We start from the raw sequence: 17,733 nt of genomic DNA on the forward strand, positions 1-17,733 counted from the left end.
TAGAGCACAATTTTTCAGTTATACATGAACATACGTATATTCATTGTCAAATTCTTTTTCACTGTGAGCTACCACAAGATCCTGTATATATTTCCCTGTGCTATACAATATAATCTTGTTTATCTGTTCTACATATGCCTGTCAGCATCTATAAATTTCGAACCCTCAACATACTGTCTTTAAGATTCACCATTGTGGCACACTGTAACAGTTTATTTTCTTGCTGTATTGTATTCCATTCTGTAATCATCTTTCAAATTGAGACAGAATAGACATATAACACTGTGGAAGTTGAAGGTGTACAATATATTGATTTGACACTTACACGATATGATTGCCATTGTAGTGGCAGCTAACGCCTTTGTCATGTCACATAATCATCATTTCTTCCAGTGTATTCTATATTTGTTCTAAGAAACATCTGTTGCTATTTTCTGATTTTAGAGGTAATATCTGTCACAGAAATCTTAGAAATTTCAGGAAAGTGTGAAGAAAAAATTAAAAAGAATGCTAATATCATCACTTGAAGTTAACCATTGTGAAGATTTTGATATAGCTCCTTCTTATGTTTCTGTATGTGTGTATATATGTACACACATCTATATAGATTTTTATATAATTGAGATCTACCTGTATATAGTTTTATACCCTGCTTTTTTTTCAGTTAGTATTATATTATGTTCATTTTCCCATGTCCCTGTTATAAATCAGGGCAAAGTTTTAAGGGCAGCCAATATTGATGGGAAGACTAGAGGGGAAAGAATTGACTTAGCCTGTGAAGTGCTAGCCTCAGACCAGTGGGACTGCATATGGCTTCCCGTGACTTTCAGCCTCTAAACAGAGACTGGGCATCCATCCATCAAGGTGTGGCAGAAGAGATCCCTTCCCAGTGGAGAGGCCACACACCACGGCCTCTGGAATTCTAACCTACCGCATGCGTCTCCTTCTCCTGTTGCACCAGGACCACATCCCCTTGGAGGGGAAGCTGAGCCGACAATTCCTCATCTTTTTGGCTGAGCCAGTCAATAATCTCTTGGAGAGGGAGCTGAAGCTTTCCACTGTGGTCTGAGAAGGCCTCTAAGCGGGCTCTGCACACAATGGGAAGATCAGTGATTTTCCATCCTCTTGTTAAGTGGCCAAGCATTTCCCCCCCAACAAATACCTGTGTGGAACCTCAGTATATAAACACATGAAAGAGGTGCTGCTCTGGTCAAAGTGGGAAGAGCCACCCACAGAGGCTCCCGAGGCACCTCCACACGGAGCATGGTACCAAACACTTGGCGGACATCAGTTTATTCAGGTGCCCACCCGGCATTAGGCTGGGAAGGGTAGTGAACTGAGCAAGGGCATTAGAGGTGGGAGCTGTCTGGTTGTCGTCTTGTCCTGGAGGAACTCAAGTCATACCAAACTGCTCATCCGCAGAGGCTCCTTGGCACCTGGCCTCTGAGCAGGAGCAGATGCAGTAGGCGGAAAGGGCGCGTACAGGTGGCTGAGGTGGACATGCACGTGTGTGAAGCTCATACAAATACAAGCAGCCCAGGGGTCCCAAAGGCTGAGGGCAGCATAGGCTATAAAAGTTTGACATACGGAAGGAGAAAAACATGTACCGCATAAGCATTTGTGTCTGCCTTCTTCCACAAATAAGCCAGGAGCTGAGGTCCAAGTAATAGGAAGCCGGAGGCCAGCCCAGCCTGTGTGCAGCCGTCAGGCCCATTCCCCTTTGCTGATAGGGATAACTAGTCATTGCTTTCCTACCATCTGGATCAGGCCCTTTACCTAAATTTTTGCTTCCACTGATTCTCAGAGCAACCACATGAGGTAGGCACTGCTATTGCCCAGAGAGGTTAAGTAGTTTGCCCAAGGTCACACAGTTCAGTCACTGGTAGAGCTATGATTTAAACTCAGGTTTGTCTGACTCCAGAGCCTGCATTCTTTCAACTTCTCCACACTGCCTCCTCCCCACCAGAGCCCACCAGAAGCCAGGGGTTTGGTCTTTGATGATAGTGGGTGGAGAGGAAAAGTGTATGTGTGTGTTTGTGTGTGTGTGTGTAGCTATAGAGAGGGGTAGGGGAAAGAAGAACAACTGATAATAGAAATTGCCATCAGGCTCTTACTGATTCGCCTTTAGTTTGGGGAGGCATGGCTGGGGGATAAGCAATGGACGAGAGTAGAGGGATAAAAAGATGGGAAAGAGAGCAGATGGTATCTGCCGAGATGAAGGGTAGTTATGAGAGGAAGAGAGGGAGGGAGTCATCACAGCCCTCATTTATCCGTCAGCTCTTTTAAGTTCAGAAAGCCTTTTCATATCTTACTTGAGTCCTCAAAACAATGCTATGAGGTAGTTAGGACAAGTATTAGTCCTCCACTCATTTTTTTTTTCTTTAAAAAACATCCAAACAAGCAGAAGCTAAAATTCAGAGATTCTCAAACCAATTATCCAAGGTGACACAGCTTCCTCAAGACTGAGGCTGAAATCCAAGTCTCCTGACTTCTGACCCACGGTTCTTGCCCCAGGGCCGGAGGAGGAAAAGGAGGGGAAGTGGAGGGCAAGGCTGACGAGACGGTGATGCACAGGCTGACGAGCTGTAGCAGCAAGAGGAACCCAGCACTGTCCCAGCCAACTCCCTCAAGCCCCAGTTTCAAGGCGCCAGGCCTTACCGGAGATTGTGAGACTTCTTTTTGATTTCATTCCAACACAGATTCATGGCTGATGGTTCCAGGGGTCCGGCGGCACCAAGAGACCCGTTGAATAGCTTTGGACTTAGGCAGGGCACCCCAGCACCATCATGAGGAGGCGCAGGGGTGGCGGCAGCAGCTCTAACCTGGACAGAAACACAGATACACTGCGATCCCTGGAGCGTGCCACGCCCTGGTCTGCACCAAGCCAAGCGTGGGCCACGTGCAAACAAGAGGAGAGAAGGGATTGTCCCAGGCTATGTTCGGGTTGGGGCGGGTGGTGATCTAAAGGAAGACTCAGTGGCTCTGTGCATGGCAAGGTCCTCTCTTGGGACAGGTCGGTCACTTTTAACTGCTGACTCCTTTCATTACCCCTCTTATTATCATCAATTCTGCCAGGATGACTGCCCAGATGGGATCCTGGAAGGAGTCGTGTTAGGTCAGAGATGCTCAGAATTGCTCAAACACTGGCAACCATGGCATTCAAGGGGAGCTGTAAGCTCAGACTTCACTGTCCCACAGTTTGCCCGATCTTCCAGAAAAAGAAGCTGAAGGGCTGCCCCATGAAGTTTCAGAGAGACACAGGGAGGGAGAGAAAGCAAGCCAGAGAGCCAGCAGCAGTAGAGGTCCTGCTTCACAAGTGAATACAGGCCTTAGTGCCCCTTCTCCCTCCTCCTCACTTGCATCTCCCACCGCAGTCAGGAAGGCTGGAAAGAGTCCTGAGGAGACCTGTTCATCTTCCATGGGTGGAGAAAGGGCTAAAGCAGCATTTTGGATCCTGATTTCTAAAGAGCTCTGCCCAGAGTCGACAGTTAAGAGCCAGCCCTCAAGCTTAGAGCCCATCACTTGCTCACCCCGTCGGGTCCTGTGGGGTTTGAAGGAGTGGGGGTTGTGCCAAATAGCCCTTCAGAAGTTCGCTACCTCCAGCGCAGTGCCAGACCTCCCCAGCCAGAGACAGAAGGGTGTGGAGGGCAGGGAGTGTGAAGGAGGAAATCTCAGCCTGGAGAAACCCACCTGCCTGCCTGCCTATCTACCTGCTTGCCTCCTCTGGAAAGAACATGGTCTTATTGGTGGCGGAGCCTCCTCTAGCCTCCCCTTCCCTCCAAACCATATTTCCTCACCACATAAGACTCTCCAGGCAAGGTAGGAAACCAGTCATCCCATTAAAACCACAGCTCGCAGCCACACACTGAAAGAGAAGCGAGGGAGCATCTAGGCTCTGAGGTCAGTCACCCTGAGTCCCCATGAGCTGACCCTACCTGTACTGCCGGGGGACCCGGTCGCGGGACTGGGCAGCCCCATGATGATCGCTCAGCATGAATCCGAATCCGGACTCAGTGCCTGGTGAGCCACAGGCAGTCCTGACAGGCTCTGAGCAGACTCCCTCGGGGAGGGCGGTCAGAGCTGAGCCAGGCCAGGAGGCGGGATCGGTCACCCTGTTTGTTTACTGACCCCCCAGGAATCCAGAGGGGGCGGCTAGGTCAGAGCTCTCGACGGTGAATCAGGGCTTTGTCCCTGGGGAATTCCGCGTCGCTCCCCACTGGGCCCGCCACACTGGGGCCAGGAGGGCCCTCCCAGGCTGGCAAGGATGGCAGGAGTGGGACTGGGCATTCCATGGTGCTGAGGAGGGGCACACAGAGGGGAGCTGCTGTTGATTGCTGTTCACTTTCCCTGGAAGACACAAAGGATTCACTCTGCCTCCAGGCCCACCCTCCCCCCCTGAGGTGGAGGAAAGGATCAGATCACTTTGGTGACAAACCTCTGGTAAGCAATTTCCTCAAGGCCTGGCAAGACAATGCCAGGCTTGAAAATCAGCCTTGTCCTCGGCTAAGTTAGCATCCCCAGAGGCAGTGAGAAATGTGTGTGGCACACCTGGGGACAGAGCCGTGGGATGGCAGCGTTGGGAAGCTGGGCAGCAGAAGACTGATCCAAGCCCACAGTGGAAACGAGGGGGTGCTCTGCCTTTGGGAGGAGAGGTGGGAGAGCTTTGTTTCCCCCAGGCCTCCCACTGCGCTCTAAGGCCAAGAGGAGATGGATGGCCTATGTGCATCCCACATGGACTTCTGCAGAGGGGGAGAAGGCAAGATGGAACCATGGAGTTAGCAGCTCTGTGCAGGGACCCAGTGCCAGGGAGGCTCCTGGGCCCTGCCTGTACTGTCCTGGGCCTCTGGCCTGAGGGGCAGGACCCCTTCTGGAAGTGGCCACTCTTCTCCTTTCCCAGCAGACTTGCCTGGGGAAAGGTTAACATTCCAGAGCTGGGCCCCCCACCCCTGAGCACTGAGGAAAAACACTTCGTTTTGACCAAAAAGAGTTCTGTTCCCATCCTCCTTTATCTCCCACAGAGTCTTCTGGGCTTTCCACAGTTCCACATTGTTTCCATGCTGAGGCCCACCTACAGGAATAGTTAGAGCAGCTGCCTGACCCTTTCTGGGGGTCCGGGATGGATGGGGGATGGCAAGGGATGGCAAGTCAAGAGCAGGGAGTGGCTTTAACCCTGGGTCGCAGCTTGGCTTCTGCTGGGATAATTGGGCTCAAGCCAGTCTCACAGAGTCTCCCGGACTGGGAATGCCGCTGAGTTAGAAGCAGCCTCTTGTGACCCAGCCACAACCAAGTTGTCCTGGTTCGGAGGGAAGTGCCCACGATCAGCTGGGCTCCATCTCTGTTAGCCTTTCACTCCCTCAAGCCTTCTTCTTCGTTTCCTGACTCCCCACTAGGCTCCCTGCTCTCCCCTCTGAGTTCCCCCTGATACTCACAAGTCCCCAGTACCAGAGTCAGGCACACAATAGACAAATTATGAATAATCATTGTTTTCTTTCCCTATCACTGGCCTTCTGCTTCTGGCTTTTGTGGCCAAGATATTTGCTTCTCACCCCTACTCCCCACAGGGCTCTCTCCTCATCTCTTGAAACTCTAAGACAAAATCAGGGCCGTAGAGAAGGAAGAGAAGAAACTAGACAATGACGGAGGGGAGGACTTGGTCTCACCATTCTCAGTCATGAAATGAAGCCCTCAGGTCCCCCTGCTGAGGTGGTAAAGCTTGGAGAGGGTGGGCAATGAGCAGGGCTAGCCTTCTGGAAGGATCCATGCTTCTCAAGCCCTTGACCCTATGAAAGCCCCACCCCAGGGAAGGGGTGGAGTTGCACAGGGGAACTCTTAAGTTGACACTGGCATTGAGAATGTGTTATAAGCAGCAAATTCCCTCTGGCTAGACGTGCAAAACAATTTGAGAGGGCCTGGATCTTTGGATCTTATGTATCTCTGGACCTTCACTTTCCCTCCTCTTTCTCCCCAAAATGGTCTCCCCAGAACCTACATTCTCCATCCCTGTATATTCAGCTGCCCTTTGCACCCCTGGCAGTAACTCAGCACCGCAGCCCGTCTGTGTGATACTAAGAACATAGTAATTTCACACACTCCCATTGCCTCTGGACCCCAAGGCACTGCAGGGCAGGCCAAAGTCTGCTTACACTTCTCCCTTGTCCAGTCAACTTCCCCGTGGACCTCCCTCATTGTCAGGAAAGGGGGCTGCACTCTTGTGATTACTGCCTCTCACACATCCTCTGCCCACCTAGCGAAATACACAGGTGGCCACACACCTAGCACTCCACTCCACTCCTAGAGGAGGAGAGAGAGAGGAGAGGCAAGTATGAAGCTCAGGGGATCCTCAGTGAGGCTAACCCAGGAGTGGCAAGTAACACTAGGTACTTGAGAGCAAGAACCAGTGAAAGGGGAGGGTATAGTTCAACTGGAGAGTTCATGCTTAGCATGAACAAGGTCCTAAGTTCAATCCCCATTATCGCTGTTAAAAAATAAATAAATAAAAATCTAATTACCTCCATTCCCCAAGCAAAAAAAAAAAACAAAAACAAAAACAAAATAAAAAGAACCAATGGAAGGAGAGAGAATATTCTGCAGGTGCAGAATATGAGGTAAGCAACAGAGAAACCAAGACAAGACAAAGGAATGTTCTGCCTTGTCCTAGGCCATGCCCTGAAGGATCACGCTCTTCTGGGACCTCCCTTGGAAGGTTAACATGAAACCAGCCCCCTCAGCTATTGTGGGCCCTTTGGCTGGCCCAGCCCAACACATTTCCTTGCTGCACGCCCCCATACAAGGCCTCATGAGTGACAGGGATGGGCCAGAGGAAGCCTCGTGCTATCCAAAGGGTTTCTTGTATGTGGAGAGCATCCCTGAGCCTTCAGAAGCATGGATACACACAAGATCACACATAGATCCTGTGTCCACCCTGTTTACACAGGTCTTTCTTTTGCTATCAGCCTCTTACCTGGGGGCAGGTGCTTCTGAGGCTGCTGCTGTGATGGAAGAGGTCAGCTGCCCGCCATTCATGACATCGTGGGAGGGTGTAAGGGCATCCCTGCATGACCATAGGTTGCATCAGAATCAAGGCTCATGGAGGGGTGAGGATGAGCAGTGCACCAACCATTGAACATAGGCACCTGGAATAGTAACAAAGAGAGATTTAAAGTCAAAATCTAGAAAAAGGTCTGTAAATCCAGCACTAACACAGAGGTGCCTTGACCAGTTATGGAAATAAGAATTCAAAGCTTACAGACCTACCCAATAGCTTTTCCCAGGCCATCGTGTACCATAAAAGACTTGATGTAATTATTGATCAAGGAAGTAGTTATTGTTTCTCTATTGTGCTTTGTGCTAGAGACACAAAGACAATACGCTGCCTGAGATCTCACAGCCTGGGGATGGGGTGTGGGAGATGGAGGGGGGCAGTCATGTAAGCTGATAATGATAATAAAACAATTATGCGTCAAATGCTATAATCGACGTTTGACCAAAAGGCCAGGGGAGCACAGAGTGTAGAAGAACTAACTCTATCTGGGAATGTACAATGTTTTCAGAGAGACTGTATTTGAGATGAGTCTTGAAGGACAGGTAGATGTTTTCCTGTGCAGAGAAGGGGGAAAAGGTAGAAATGCCTTCCGAGCAGAAGGACCCACCTGTGCAAAGGTGGATGTCACACGCACAAAAAAAGCACAGCATGTTCAGAGAACAGTAAATTCAGTATGGCTAGAGTTTAGGAGGCACAGAGATGAAAAAGACATGGTGCCTGTGCCTGAGAAGTTCACATACAGAGAGAACAGACATGGGGAAAATCAAGCCAGAAAGTGTTACTTGCATTGATAATAGAAGTATCTGTGGCATGGAGTGAAGGGATGGATGAGGAGAGTTCTACCTGGTCACATCAGGAAAAGTCTCCCTAGAGGAAATATGCTTGAGGTGAGTCATGAAAGAGAAATCAGATTGTCATCAGGCAGAGAAAATAAAACAAAAGAGATCATTTCAAACAGCGCAAAAATAAATGTACAGTGTGACCAGAGTGTAAGGTAGGTGCCTTGTGGGGAGGAGCAGATGAGGCTGTGGCCAGATTGGGTCATGTCTTGAATGATAAGCAGAGGATTCTAGGCTTTATCTTGTAGACAATAGGGAGGCACTGAAGATTTTAAGCAGGGTAGTGACACGACCAGATTTGCAATTTCGAAAGAGCCCTCTGGCTGCCTTGTGGAGTGATTCTCCCAAGGGAAGAACCCATTGAGAAGCTGTTCTAACAGGCAGGCAGTTGCAGTGATGAGGGAGCAGAGAAGATGGCTTTGAGATACACTGAAGGGGTAAAATTCACTGGGCTCTGTGATCACTTGGGTGTGAAGGGCGAGGGAGGTGAAGGAGTCAAAGATTTCTAATTTGGGAGCTGGGTAGATAATGCTGCCAACAGCAAGAGAGGCAAGACAGGAGAAGAAGCAAACTTGGTGTGGTAGAGGATGAGGGCCATGTTCTGTAATAAGCTGTGCTTGAGGCATGTTCAGTTTTTGATGTCAAGAGCTACGCTTAGGAAAGATATGAGTGAAAAAATTAAATGTCCAAAGCAATGGACAGTTTAGTGAATGTATCCAAAGTTGATGGGAATGGATGGCTAAGACAATGCTTGAAAATGATCAAAGTGTTATCTTTTAGTGCTGGGTAGAGACATGCAAACCCTGATCCAAACAGCAGGAAGTGAGCATCTTCGATTCCTGATGCTGATGGTTAAGTTGTTAACATGTTTGGTCTCTATTTCAGTGGTTCCCAACATTTTAGGTATAAGGGCCCCTTCTTAAAATAAAAATAAAAATATCTCACTTCACCCACTCACACCTACATAGTAGCTGTAATTTTAGTACCTACAGAGTGAGAAAAACACTTACACACTTAAAGATCTGTGGACTCCTTGCATTAAGCACCCTTCCCTCCTCCTCATGGGTCCGCGCTCCCAAGATTGGGGACTATTACAGATCACTAAGGTGCAAAAATCTATGGTTTGAATGACACTTTATTGTAGTCAAAGTCCCTGGAGATCACACAGCTACATAGTTTCTCATCCCCAAAGAGATTCCCCCAAAGAATGGTTGAAAAGAGGGATCCCCTCTGATCCAACACCAACATAAAAGAATTAATCACTCAGATCAAAACTGAAGTATTGCTATGGACATGTTGTAAGTATGAAGGCTAGGAAAGGCTTGTTTTCAGACCTTTTTTATATTCACATTTTAATTTTTGCTGATTATAGAAGTAACGCATATTCTTTATAGAAAAACTAAAAATACAGAAACTCACAACTGAAAATAAAAATAACCAATAGTACTACTACCAAGAGATTACTAACAGGTCTGAACCTTACAGTAGTTTTTCTATGAAAAATATATACATACACTTTGGAAATAAAATTGTCATCATATTATATATATATGTATTTTGTGTCATGCTTTTTTTTCATTTGCCATTTATATGATGATCAGTTTATAATATCACTATTTCTCTAAAACATGATTTCTAATGGCTGCAAAGATGGTAGACTGCTATGATTGAGGCCATGGGCTTTGGCATCAGACAGACATAGGGTGAAACCCACACTATTCAACCTATTAACAGTGTGGCCTGGGGCAAGTTAACCTCTCTGAGCTTCAGTGTGTTCATCTGTAACATAAGGATGACTATCCTCAAAGACTTGCTCTAATGATTAAAATTTAAAATGTTTTAAGGTGACTTAGCACAGTGTCTGGCAATAGTACACTGTTAAATAAATGTTACATGCAGTTATTGTTGTATATTATTTTACTGAATGGATATGTCATAATTTATTTTGCCAGCCTTATGCATATTTGTGATTCTTTCCTTAGGATTATCTCCTAGAAGGGAGAATTCCTGGATCAAAAGGTGTGAGCCAATTTCAGACTTGTGATACATACTTCTAAACTGCCCTAGGAAAAAGTCAGATCACTTTATACTACCACCAGCAATGTATGAGAGTGACAGTTTCCCAGCACACTTGCCAACAGTGAGTACTCTTATTTTTAAAGTATTTTTTCCAGTTTTATAAGTGAGGATGGCATCTTGAAGACTACTTTGTATTTCCTTAATTACTAGAAGTGCTTAACTTTTTCTTTACATTTTTAGTGGCCAGTTGTATTTCTTCTTTCATAAACTTTTTCTCTTTTGAGGTTCACATTTCTACAGATTAACTTCCTTCCTTCTTATTCCTCTACCGGCCTGATGTCAGGTTGACACTTCACAAAACAAAAATACAACAAACCCAGGAATCAGAGAATTCAGATCATTCTGGTCCTAGCATAACTATCCTCTGCTATTTTCAGACTTTGTCACTGACTGTAACCTCACGTCATTTCACCTCTCTAGACCTTGGTTTGCTAAGCTGTAAAATGTTAAACAGTTGCCACACATCAAAATGCTAGCATTCCCTGTATTTCTATAGCATGCTTTTGTAGTGTGCTATACTGCCTGTCTTGATCCTCAGTACAACCTGATAAGGTTCTCCCAGCCAGAATCATGATCCCATCTAACAGATGAAAATGTTGAGACACAAGTGAACCTGGGCCTCCTGACCCCTGGCCAGTGCTCTTTGTTCTACACAAAGATTCTTCTTTCTGCCTCTTTAGTTATCTCCATCCTATCCCAAATTACTACCTACACATATTGATTCTCTTCTTATTTCCCTTTTTAACTTGCAGAGGCTGTGAGGAATTGGAGGTGAGTTGGTCAAGCATAAGGAATAAGACAGCTAAACAAAAAAAGTATCACTTAAGGGAGAAAATGATTCATACCTTACATGGGCCACAGAAATCATGCTATAAGAGCAGAAACTGTTTACTTCAAGTTGGAGGGATTTCAGAGGTATTTACAGAAGAGATGTTTTTGAGCTAAGGTGACAGAGAGGATTTGGACACACAAAGTAGTGTGGAGGATGTTTTTGGGGTGTCACTCACTCTTTTGTGCTCTCCTCTAGGGATCCTGCTAGATACTAAGCTATGGCTTTTTCCCACTAAGAATACTTTTTTCTTGGTTCTCAAAATCACACACAGGCCCCTCCAGGAGGATTCACTGTTTCTCTTGGGCAGAGATAAAAGCTTTAAAAATGTGTGGGAAATACCAGGATTCCAGCACAAAAGCAAGGTTGTTGGCTCACGGAGGACAAGGTCCGGGCCGGATACTTATTTCTATCCTACATTTTTTTTTTTTTTGACACAGAACCAGACACAGAACAGGCACTCAGTGAATGTTTCCTGACTTGATCTTTTAAATTAAAGTATAGTTGATTTACAATATCATATTAGTTTCAGGTGTACAAGATAGTGATTCAGTATTTTTATACTCCATTTAAAGTTATTACGAACTAATGGCTTTATTTCCCTGTGCTCTAAAAAATACCCTTTTTGCTCATATATTTTATCCATAGACAAATACTCTATGTTATCACTTATATGTGGAATCTAAAAAATAAAACAAATGTGTATAACAAAATGGAAAGAGACTCACAAATCTAGAGAAAAAAACTAGTGGTTACCAGTAGCGAGACGTAATTGGGAAGAGGCGAGATAGAGGAATGGGATTAAGAGACACAAACTGACTTGATGTATTGAATTGAACTCCAATTAGGTAGGTGTACAGGTTCTCAACTTTGGAGGTACAAAGCCCAGGAGGCACGAAGAGTAAGGCTTTGGATACACATATTTACTTGCATTTATGTGAACTGATGTATATGGAACTTTACTATTTGAAGCTTGAAATGGCAAAAAACTGCAAATAACCTAAATAAATAAATAATGGTGCATCCATATAATGGAATTCTATACAGCTATTAAAAACATTTCTTTGGGATTTTTTCTTATTTTCCCTCTTTTCAAAAACTTAAATATAACTTACAAAAAGTGCATAAAACATATGTGTAAAATATATTGAATTATTATAAAGCGAATCTCCATATAATCACTGCTTGGACTGAGAAATAGAATAATTACTCACACCCAGAAAAGTCCCATGTCGCCAATGAAAGATGAAGTTTTTACTGAATATCCTTTTGTACCTTTTGAATTTTGAACCGTACAAATATATTTGCTATTTAACAGCTACTTTCTCCCTCCTTCCCTACTCCTCACCCCAGTGCCATGGGCATCTTCAACTGTTTTTTGGAAAGGTTGGTATAGCAGCTTTTCCATAACCAAATAAATAATAACAGTTAAAAGTTACTGTATTCCACATTTCACACATATTAACTAGTCTGTCTGTATATATCAAGTCATTTAATCCTCAGGACAACACTAGTAAGTAGTTATTATTGTTGTCTGTATTATGCTGATAAGAACACGGTGGCACAGAGACAGTAAGTAACTTGTTCAAAGTGATACTGTGAATATGAGGTGAGGAACTAGTTGGGATTAATATCCAGGCAGGTGTGTCCCACAATACAAGTTCCTCAAAGCTACACTATTCTGCCTCTGTAAATTCTAGAACCCAGACTCTGAGGCATTGTGGTCACTGACACCTGGAAAGTAGAGAAGATTTCTGGCTGTGGCCCGCCAGCTGGGAGCCCAAGTGCCAACTCGGATGTGCCACCACCAGGCAAAGACACAAGCAATTAAGAACAGACAGGATGCAGTGATTCTGGGGTGTCACCCAGCTGGCAAATCTTACAGAGCATTTAAATGACCTTCCCAGGACATTTGAGAAGTAAAATTCTGGTCAGCTCTCCTGGTCTGACCTCAGAGCTTCCCCAGTGCCTTAGAGCTCAGTAACTTTTTTTTTTGGATGCATGGATAAGCTCTTTCCACCTATAAAATGGAGAAGTCTAGGAACCAATCCTACAGAAATACTTGCAGAAGTTGGACGAGGGTGTCTGCTGCAGTATTGTTTGCAATTGCAAAACTCTGCAATTGACTCAAATGTCCATCAGCGAGGGACTGGTTAAGTGGACTGTGTCGGAGAGGCGGCACCATTTGACAGTGAAGGGCGTGGGCTCAGAGCCAGCACGCTCGAGTTTGCATCCTGGCTCTGTCACCTATCATCACAGGTTGGATGAGCTCCCTGACTTCCATGCTTCAGTCCCTGCATCTGTAAAACGGGGATAACGAAAAGACCTACTTCATAGCCTTGTTGTAAGGAGTTAATTCATAGTTTCTGACATCTAGTAGGTACTCAAATCTTTTCTATTACTGTAGCCACTCACACAAAGGAATATTACGTAGCTGTTAAAAAGAAAGAGATAGTTCTGTACTCACTGATTTGAACAGATGTCTAAGATATATATTTTAGGTTAAAAAAAGACAAGTGTCAGAATTCATATGTCTGGTAGAACTCCAATGTTGTAAAAAACCCTTTTCTTTCTGTGTATGCACAGAAAGCAAGTCTGCAAGGATGCACAAAACTGTTCAGTAATATTGCTTCTAGAGTTGTATGAGCGGGACTTTCCTTTTGACTTTATACACTTTGTGTGTGTGTGTGTGTGTGTGTGTGTGTGTGTGTATACATATATATAAAATTTTTTACAACAAGCATTTATTATTCTTGGAAGAAAAAAATAAATAGGGAAGACTTCTAAATCACGAGAGGCATGGGAAAGAGCAGGGCAGTGAAAAGAAGACTCCTTTCCGTGAGCTAGAGATTCCTCTCTTCAATCCAAGGCAACACACGGCACTGCCTTTCTACCTAACAGCATGGCACTAAGAGACAAGACACACATTTCATTTGTACTGATCCTTGTTATGTGCTCCTAAAATAATTCCTGCAATGTAGCCAAAAACCAAGGTTCTGCTCCAGATGCTCTCACTTAATGAATAAATCATGGGAACACAGATTGTCAAGCTGGTAGGGACCTCAGAGATTATCTAGGCCAACCCGCTCATTTACAAACGGAAGCAATGAAATGTGTTCCTGAGAAGGTAGCTGTTAAGAAACTTTGAGAAATAAAATTTATTTTCCAGTGAGGGAAAAAAAATCAGAGATGTATTCTCACGAGGAGAATGTTATTCTAAGAACCAATTAATGCAATACATCGGTGGGAGTATAAGTTAGTAAACCATTTTGGAGAGCAATTTGACAGTTATCTCCCAAAGGTGAAAATTCTCATACCCTGTGATGGGATTAGTCCCTCCTAGGTATATAGTCACATACAACTATCTACACAGGAATGATCATAGTGGCCCTAACTGTGAACCCAAAATTGGAAATAGCCTAAATGTCCATAAACAGAAGAATGGATAAATAAATCATAGCATATTCATTAAGTGGAATGCTATACAATAGTGAAAAATGAATGAACTAGAGCCACATGTCACAACATGGATGAATTTCACAAATATAACATTGACTAGAAAAAAACAACCTGGAGAAGAATATATACCACCGATATACATTTTTAAAATACATAAAGCAGTGGCATATGCTGCTTAAAGACACATACATATGTAGTAAAAGTAAAAATAAATGCATGAGAATAATAAACGCAAAATCCACAGAGACTGGTTACTTCAGAAGGAAGAAAGCGGGGAGTTTTAATCACAGAAGGAGAGACAGAAGGTTTCAACTCTACTGATGATGTTTTTTCTTAAGCTGGGTGGTGGGTAGGTATCCTGATTTTCATTCTATTATTCTTTATACCTCTTTGAATGTCTACAAATTTTCATAACTCAATGTTTTAAAGAATGTAACAAATCCCAAGCTGAAAGGGAAATTCATAATTTTCAGATATAACAAAAGAACTAAAGAAATGGATATGATACAAATGTCTCACTCAAAAAGACAGGATTATTCCTTAAACCTACTTCATTTTCCTGGGACTAGTTTCTCAGGAGGGAACTTGTTAGAGAAGCCACAATTGGGCACAGGGAACTGAGAATCAGGAGGTAAGATTCCACTCTCTCAGATATTAAAAAGGACAATTTCATTAATCTCTCAATTTTTTCACGCTTAAAAATGTGTTGTGATTTTAAAAACTGGATTCGATTATTTTTTAGGTTTATAAAAAGCACTTCCTAAAACTGTGTATGCAAGATGCTAACTTTTTTTTCCACGGAGAAGAGTGTTCCCTGGTCAAATCCATTTGGGATACACTGGGTCGTCAAAATTAAACAGCTTTATTTACACTTATATACATTCTGACTCTCCAAGAGGAGAATTCAGTTATGAAGTGTTTTCAAAAAATTATTTGGAGCATAGAAGGCACCCCGCCCCACCACCATTCCTTATTTTAAAACAGAATCTATTAACATTCTCTCAGAACAGTGTTCTGTGAAACATCCATTTGGTAAATGTCGTCCTAGAAGGATTTATCTCGCTTACTTGTTCAGTTGCTGATGTATGTTTGGAATTCTTTGTAAGAGAGGAGAGTAGTTTCCTAGTATAACTTCCATAGAGTGGGTTTCCTTTGAGGGAGTGTCCCTGGCCAATTTAGAAGGCTGTGTTTTTTGGGCTTCGCGAGTGAGAGCCCGTCCCAGCTGACACTGTGGACTTAACATTAGAAACTTTTGAGTACCTATGATTAGAAGTGCTGCATCCCAGATGTGCTCTCTGCATCTGGCTCTTGGGCCTTTGCTAAGTTTGCTGCTTCAAGCTGTGCCTCCCTCCTTTGGGTGATTGTGGAGCTGAAGGGTGCTCTGGACCGGAGCTCAGGGCAGAGAGCCTGGGAGGACCACTCTCACAAGAAGAGGAGCCCCATCTAAGTGCCTTCATCCTCCAGCACTGGTTTGCAGGAGGCAGGACTGCAGAGCCGAGGCCAGCCCACCCAGGAAAAGACGGCTCCGTCTTCTTCCAGGGACAGGACACTCATCACTTCCCCTGACAGCGTGGCCTTTTGGGGTGAGGGGTTCCTTAGAAGGTCCCAAGGTTCTCTGGAACTGTCTCCCCATCCAGATCCCAGAGGGGAAATCTCCTGGGGTTTGTGGCTCCCACAGGGCCTTTTAAATGGTGATTTACCTGAGGGCCTTTCATCTAGAAACAAAGATTCCTTCGGAAAAGTGAGGCGCTAAGGTGAACTCAACATAGAGATTTTTAAAGCTTTCTGTTCCTTTGAACAATCAAAAAGAAAACATAAGAGGAAAGTATGTTCTTTTCCAGGCACCAGGCACCAGGCTCTCGGTGGAAGCAGGCAGCCACCGCAGCTACTGCTCCTCTTTCTCTACCCTACTCCGCCCAGCCCTGTGCCCAGCCCTGACCTCAACACCTATGAGGCCTGGCTCCCCCTCCCTCCCAAAGGCAGAATAAGCCTGAACTCCCCACACAGCCTCAGGCCCACTTACCAGGCTGGGGCATTGGGCCTGATGCTGGGGAAAGGTGACGAGAGCAGAAGGAAAGGGGTATTGGATTCCACGAGGGGCAAAAGCCCCATTTCAAAGCTCTCCCAGATCTGCTCTCAGGAGTGGAGAGGTGCCTCTTGGTTACAGAGGCTAGAAAGGAAATCGAGGGAAGCAGCAAGGGGAAAACTGCAACAGGGAAGCCGGACTGAGCCAGGAAGTAAATGCAGAGATTAGGATGCGCTTCAGCCCCGGGCTCCTAGGTCAGAGCCTGGGTTACTCCAGGGAAGCGCTTCTGTGTCCGGTCTGCTGGCCAGACACTCATTTGTTCAGGGAGCCTGCTCCGAGGTCCTGGTTTCCTCTCTCCTTCCTTTTCAGCCAAGGCTTTCCACACCCCTTTGCTTCCCTCCCGCTGGGAAAGCCATCCGTGGACAAAAAGCATGTCATTGAGAACAGACATAAATAAATAAACAAGTAAATATATAAATGCCCCTCTCTTCTCAAAGCTGCAAACTATGGACCTTCCTCTTATTCATTTTTAGACCACAGTTGCTAGATTGGCTGGAGTTTCTGTTCCTGGGTATCTTTTTTTTCCCTTCTACAAATCCAAGCAGTGGCTACTTCATTATGGGCATTTTTTAATGCAAGTTTCCCCCCCAAAGGCACAAGCAGACGGCAGGCAGGCAGGCAGGTGCACACACACAAACACACACAGACACACACACATGGGCTCACACACAGGCGCACACAGAGTACCTCTGGAGCTTCCCTTCCCTCAGTCATTTCCTCTTACCAGCTGAAAAAGGGCGAGGCTTGGAAATCATTTCTCTGTGGCCTACCTTCTGATTCCGGCAAGTCTGAGGAGCAGGCGGCAACTGGGAGCTGGGTGGCCGGGGCTGGGCTGCCTCTGTGAATCAGCAAAGAAGTCCCTGAGACAGGGATGCCGACAGCTGCTGTGTGCACACTCTCCCTCCGTCTCCCCCACCTCCCTGCCCTCCTTCTCCTGCTCCTCCTCCCCTTTCCCAGCCGTTCTGTGTTGCTATGCCATCATATCACCAGGGCTCACAGCATCGCTCCCTCCGAACTCAGGCAGAGATACCCTTGACTGGGCAAATGCAGAAAGAGCAAGGACAGTTTTGTCAAACTACCAGAGCCTTGGCGGCTCTCAGAGATTTCAATTCATTAGAAGCAGAGGAGGAAAGCGGAAGAGGCTGAGAGGCAGAGGGGGAGAGGGGGAGAGGCTTCCACTGGGAAGGAGGAGACAAAAGAGGCTGGGAGATCAATACAAGCTGCTGAGTGAGGAGCCTGGGCCCCAACTTCCACAGATCCAACCCAGAGCCAAAGCCAACTTCAGAGCCAGCAGCTGGCAGGGCCCCTCGGTAGCCAGTCCAGGATTCAGTTTCTGTGTTAGAGGTTGAAACACTCTGCTCTAAAATCGTCACTGGTACCCAAGGTACAGTCTTGGGCC

General features: G+C 45.4%; 1 protein-coding gene across 3 annotated transcripts in view; it reads right to left on the minus strand.

Moving 5' to 3' along the window:
- DRP2 (dystrophin related protein 2) overlaps positions 1-17,394 on the minus strand; it is a 41,992-nt gene extending 24,598 nt beyond the window's left edge. Inside the window, exons 1-4 of one of the 3 annotated variants that reach the window (XM_010975760.3) lie at positions 17,105-17,394; positions 6,962-7,133; positions 2,659-2,822; positions 932-1,088 (exon numbers count right to left, since the gene is read on the minus strand). In XM_010975760.3, the coding sequence (XP_010974062.1) occupies positions 932-1,088; positions 2,659-2,822; positions 6,962-7,072 (432 nt within the window). In that variant the 5' untranslated portion in view covers positions 7,073-7,133; positions 17,105-17,394. Of the gene's footprint in view, positions 1-931; positions 1,089-2,658; positions 2,823-6,961; positions 7,185-17,058 lie in introns of those variants that run through there. The other 2 variants (XM_064482959.1, XM_031446331.2) reach the window with 2 other exon arrangements.
- Between the last annotated feature and the right edge of the window lie 339 nt (positions 17,395-17,733).

This window comes from Camelus dromedarius, chromosome X (genome assembly GCF_036321535.1).
Source record: "Camelus dromedarius isolate mCamDro1 chromosome X, mCamDro1.pat, whole genome shotgun sequence".
Classification (NCBI taxonomy): Eukaryota; Metazoa; Chordata; class Mammalia; order Artiodactyla; family Camelidae; genus Camelus; species Camelus dromedarius.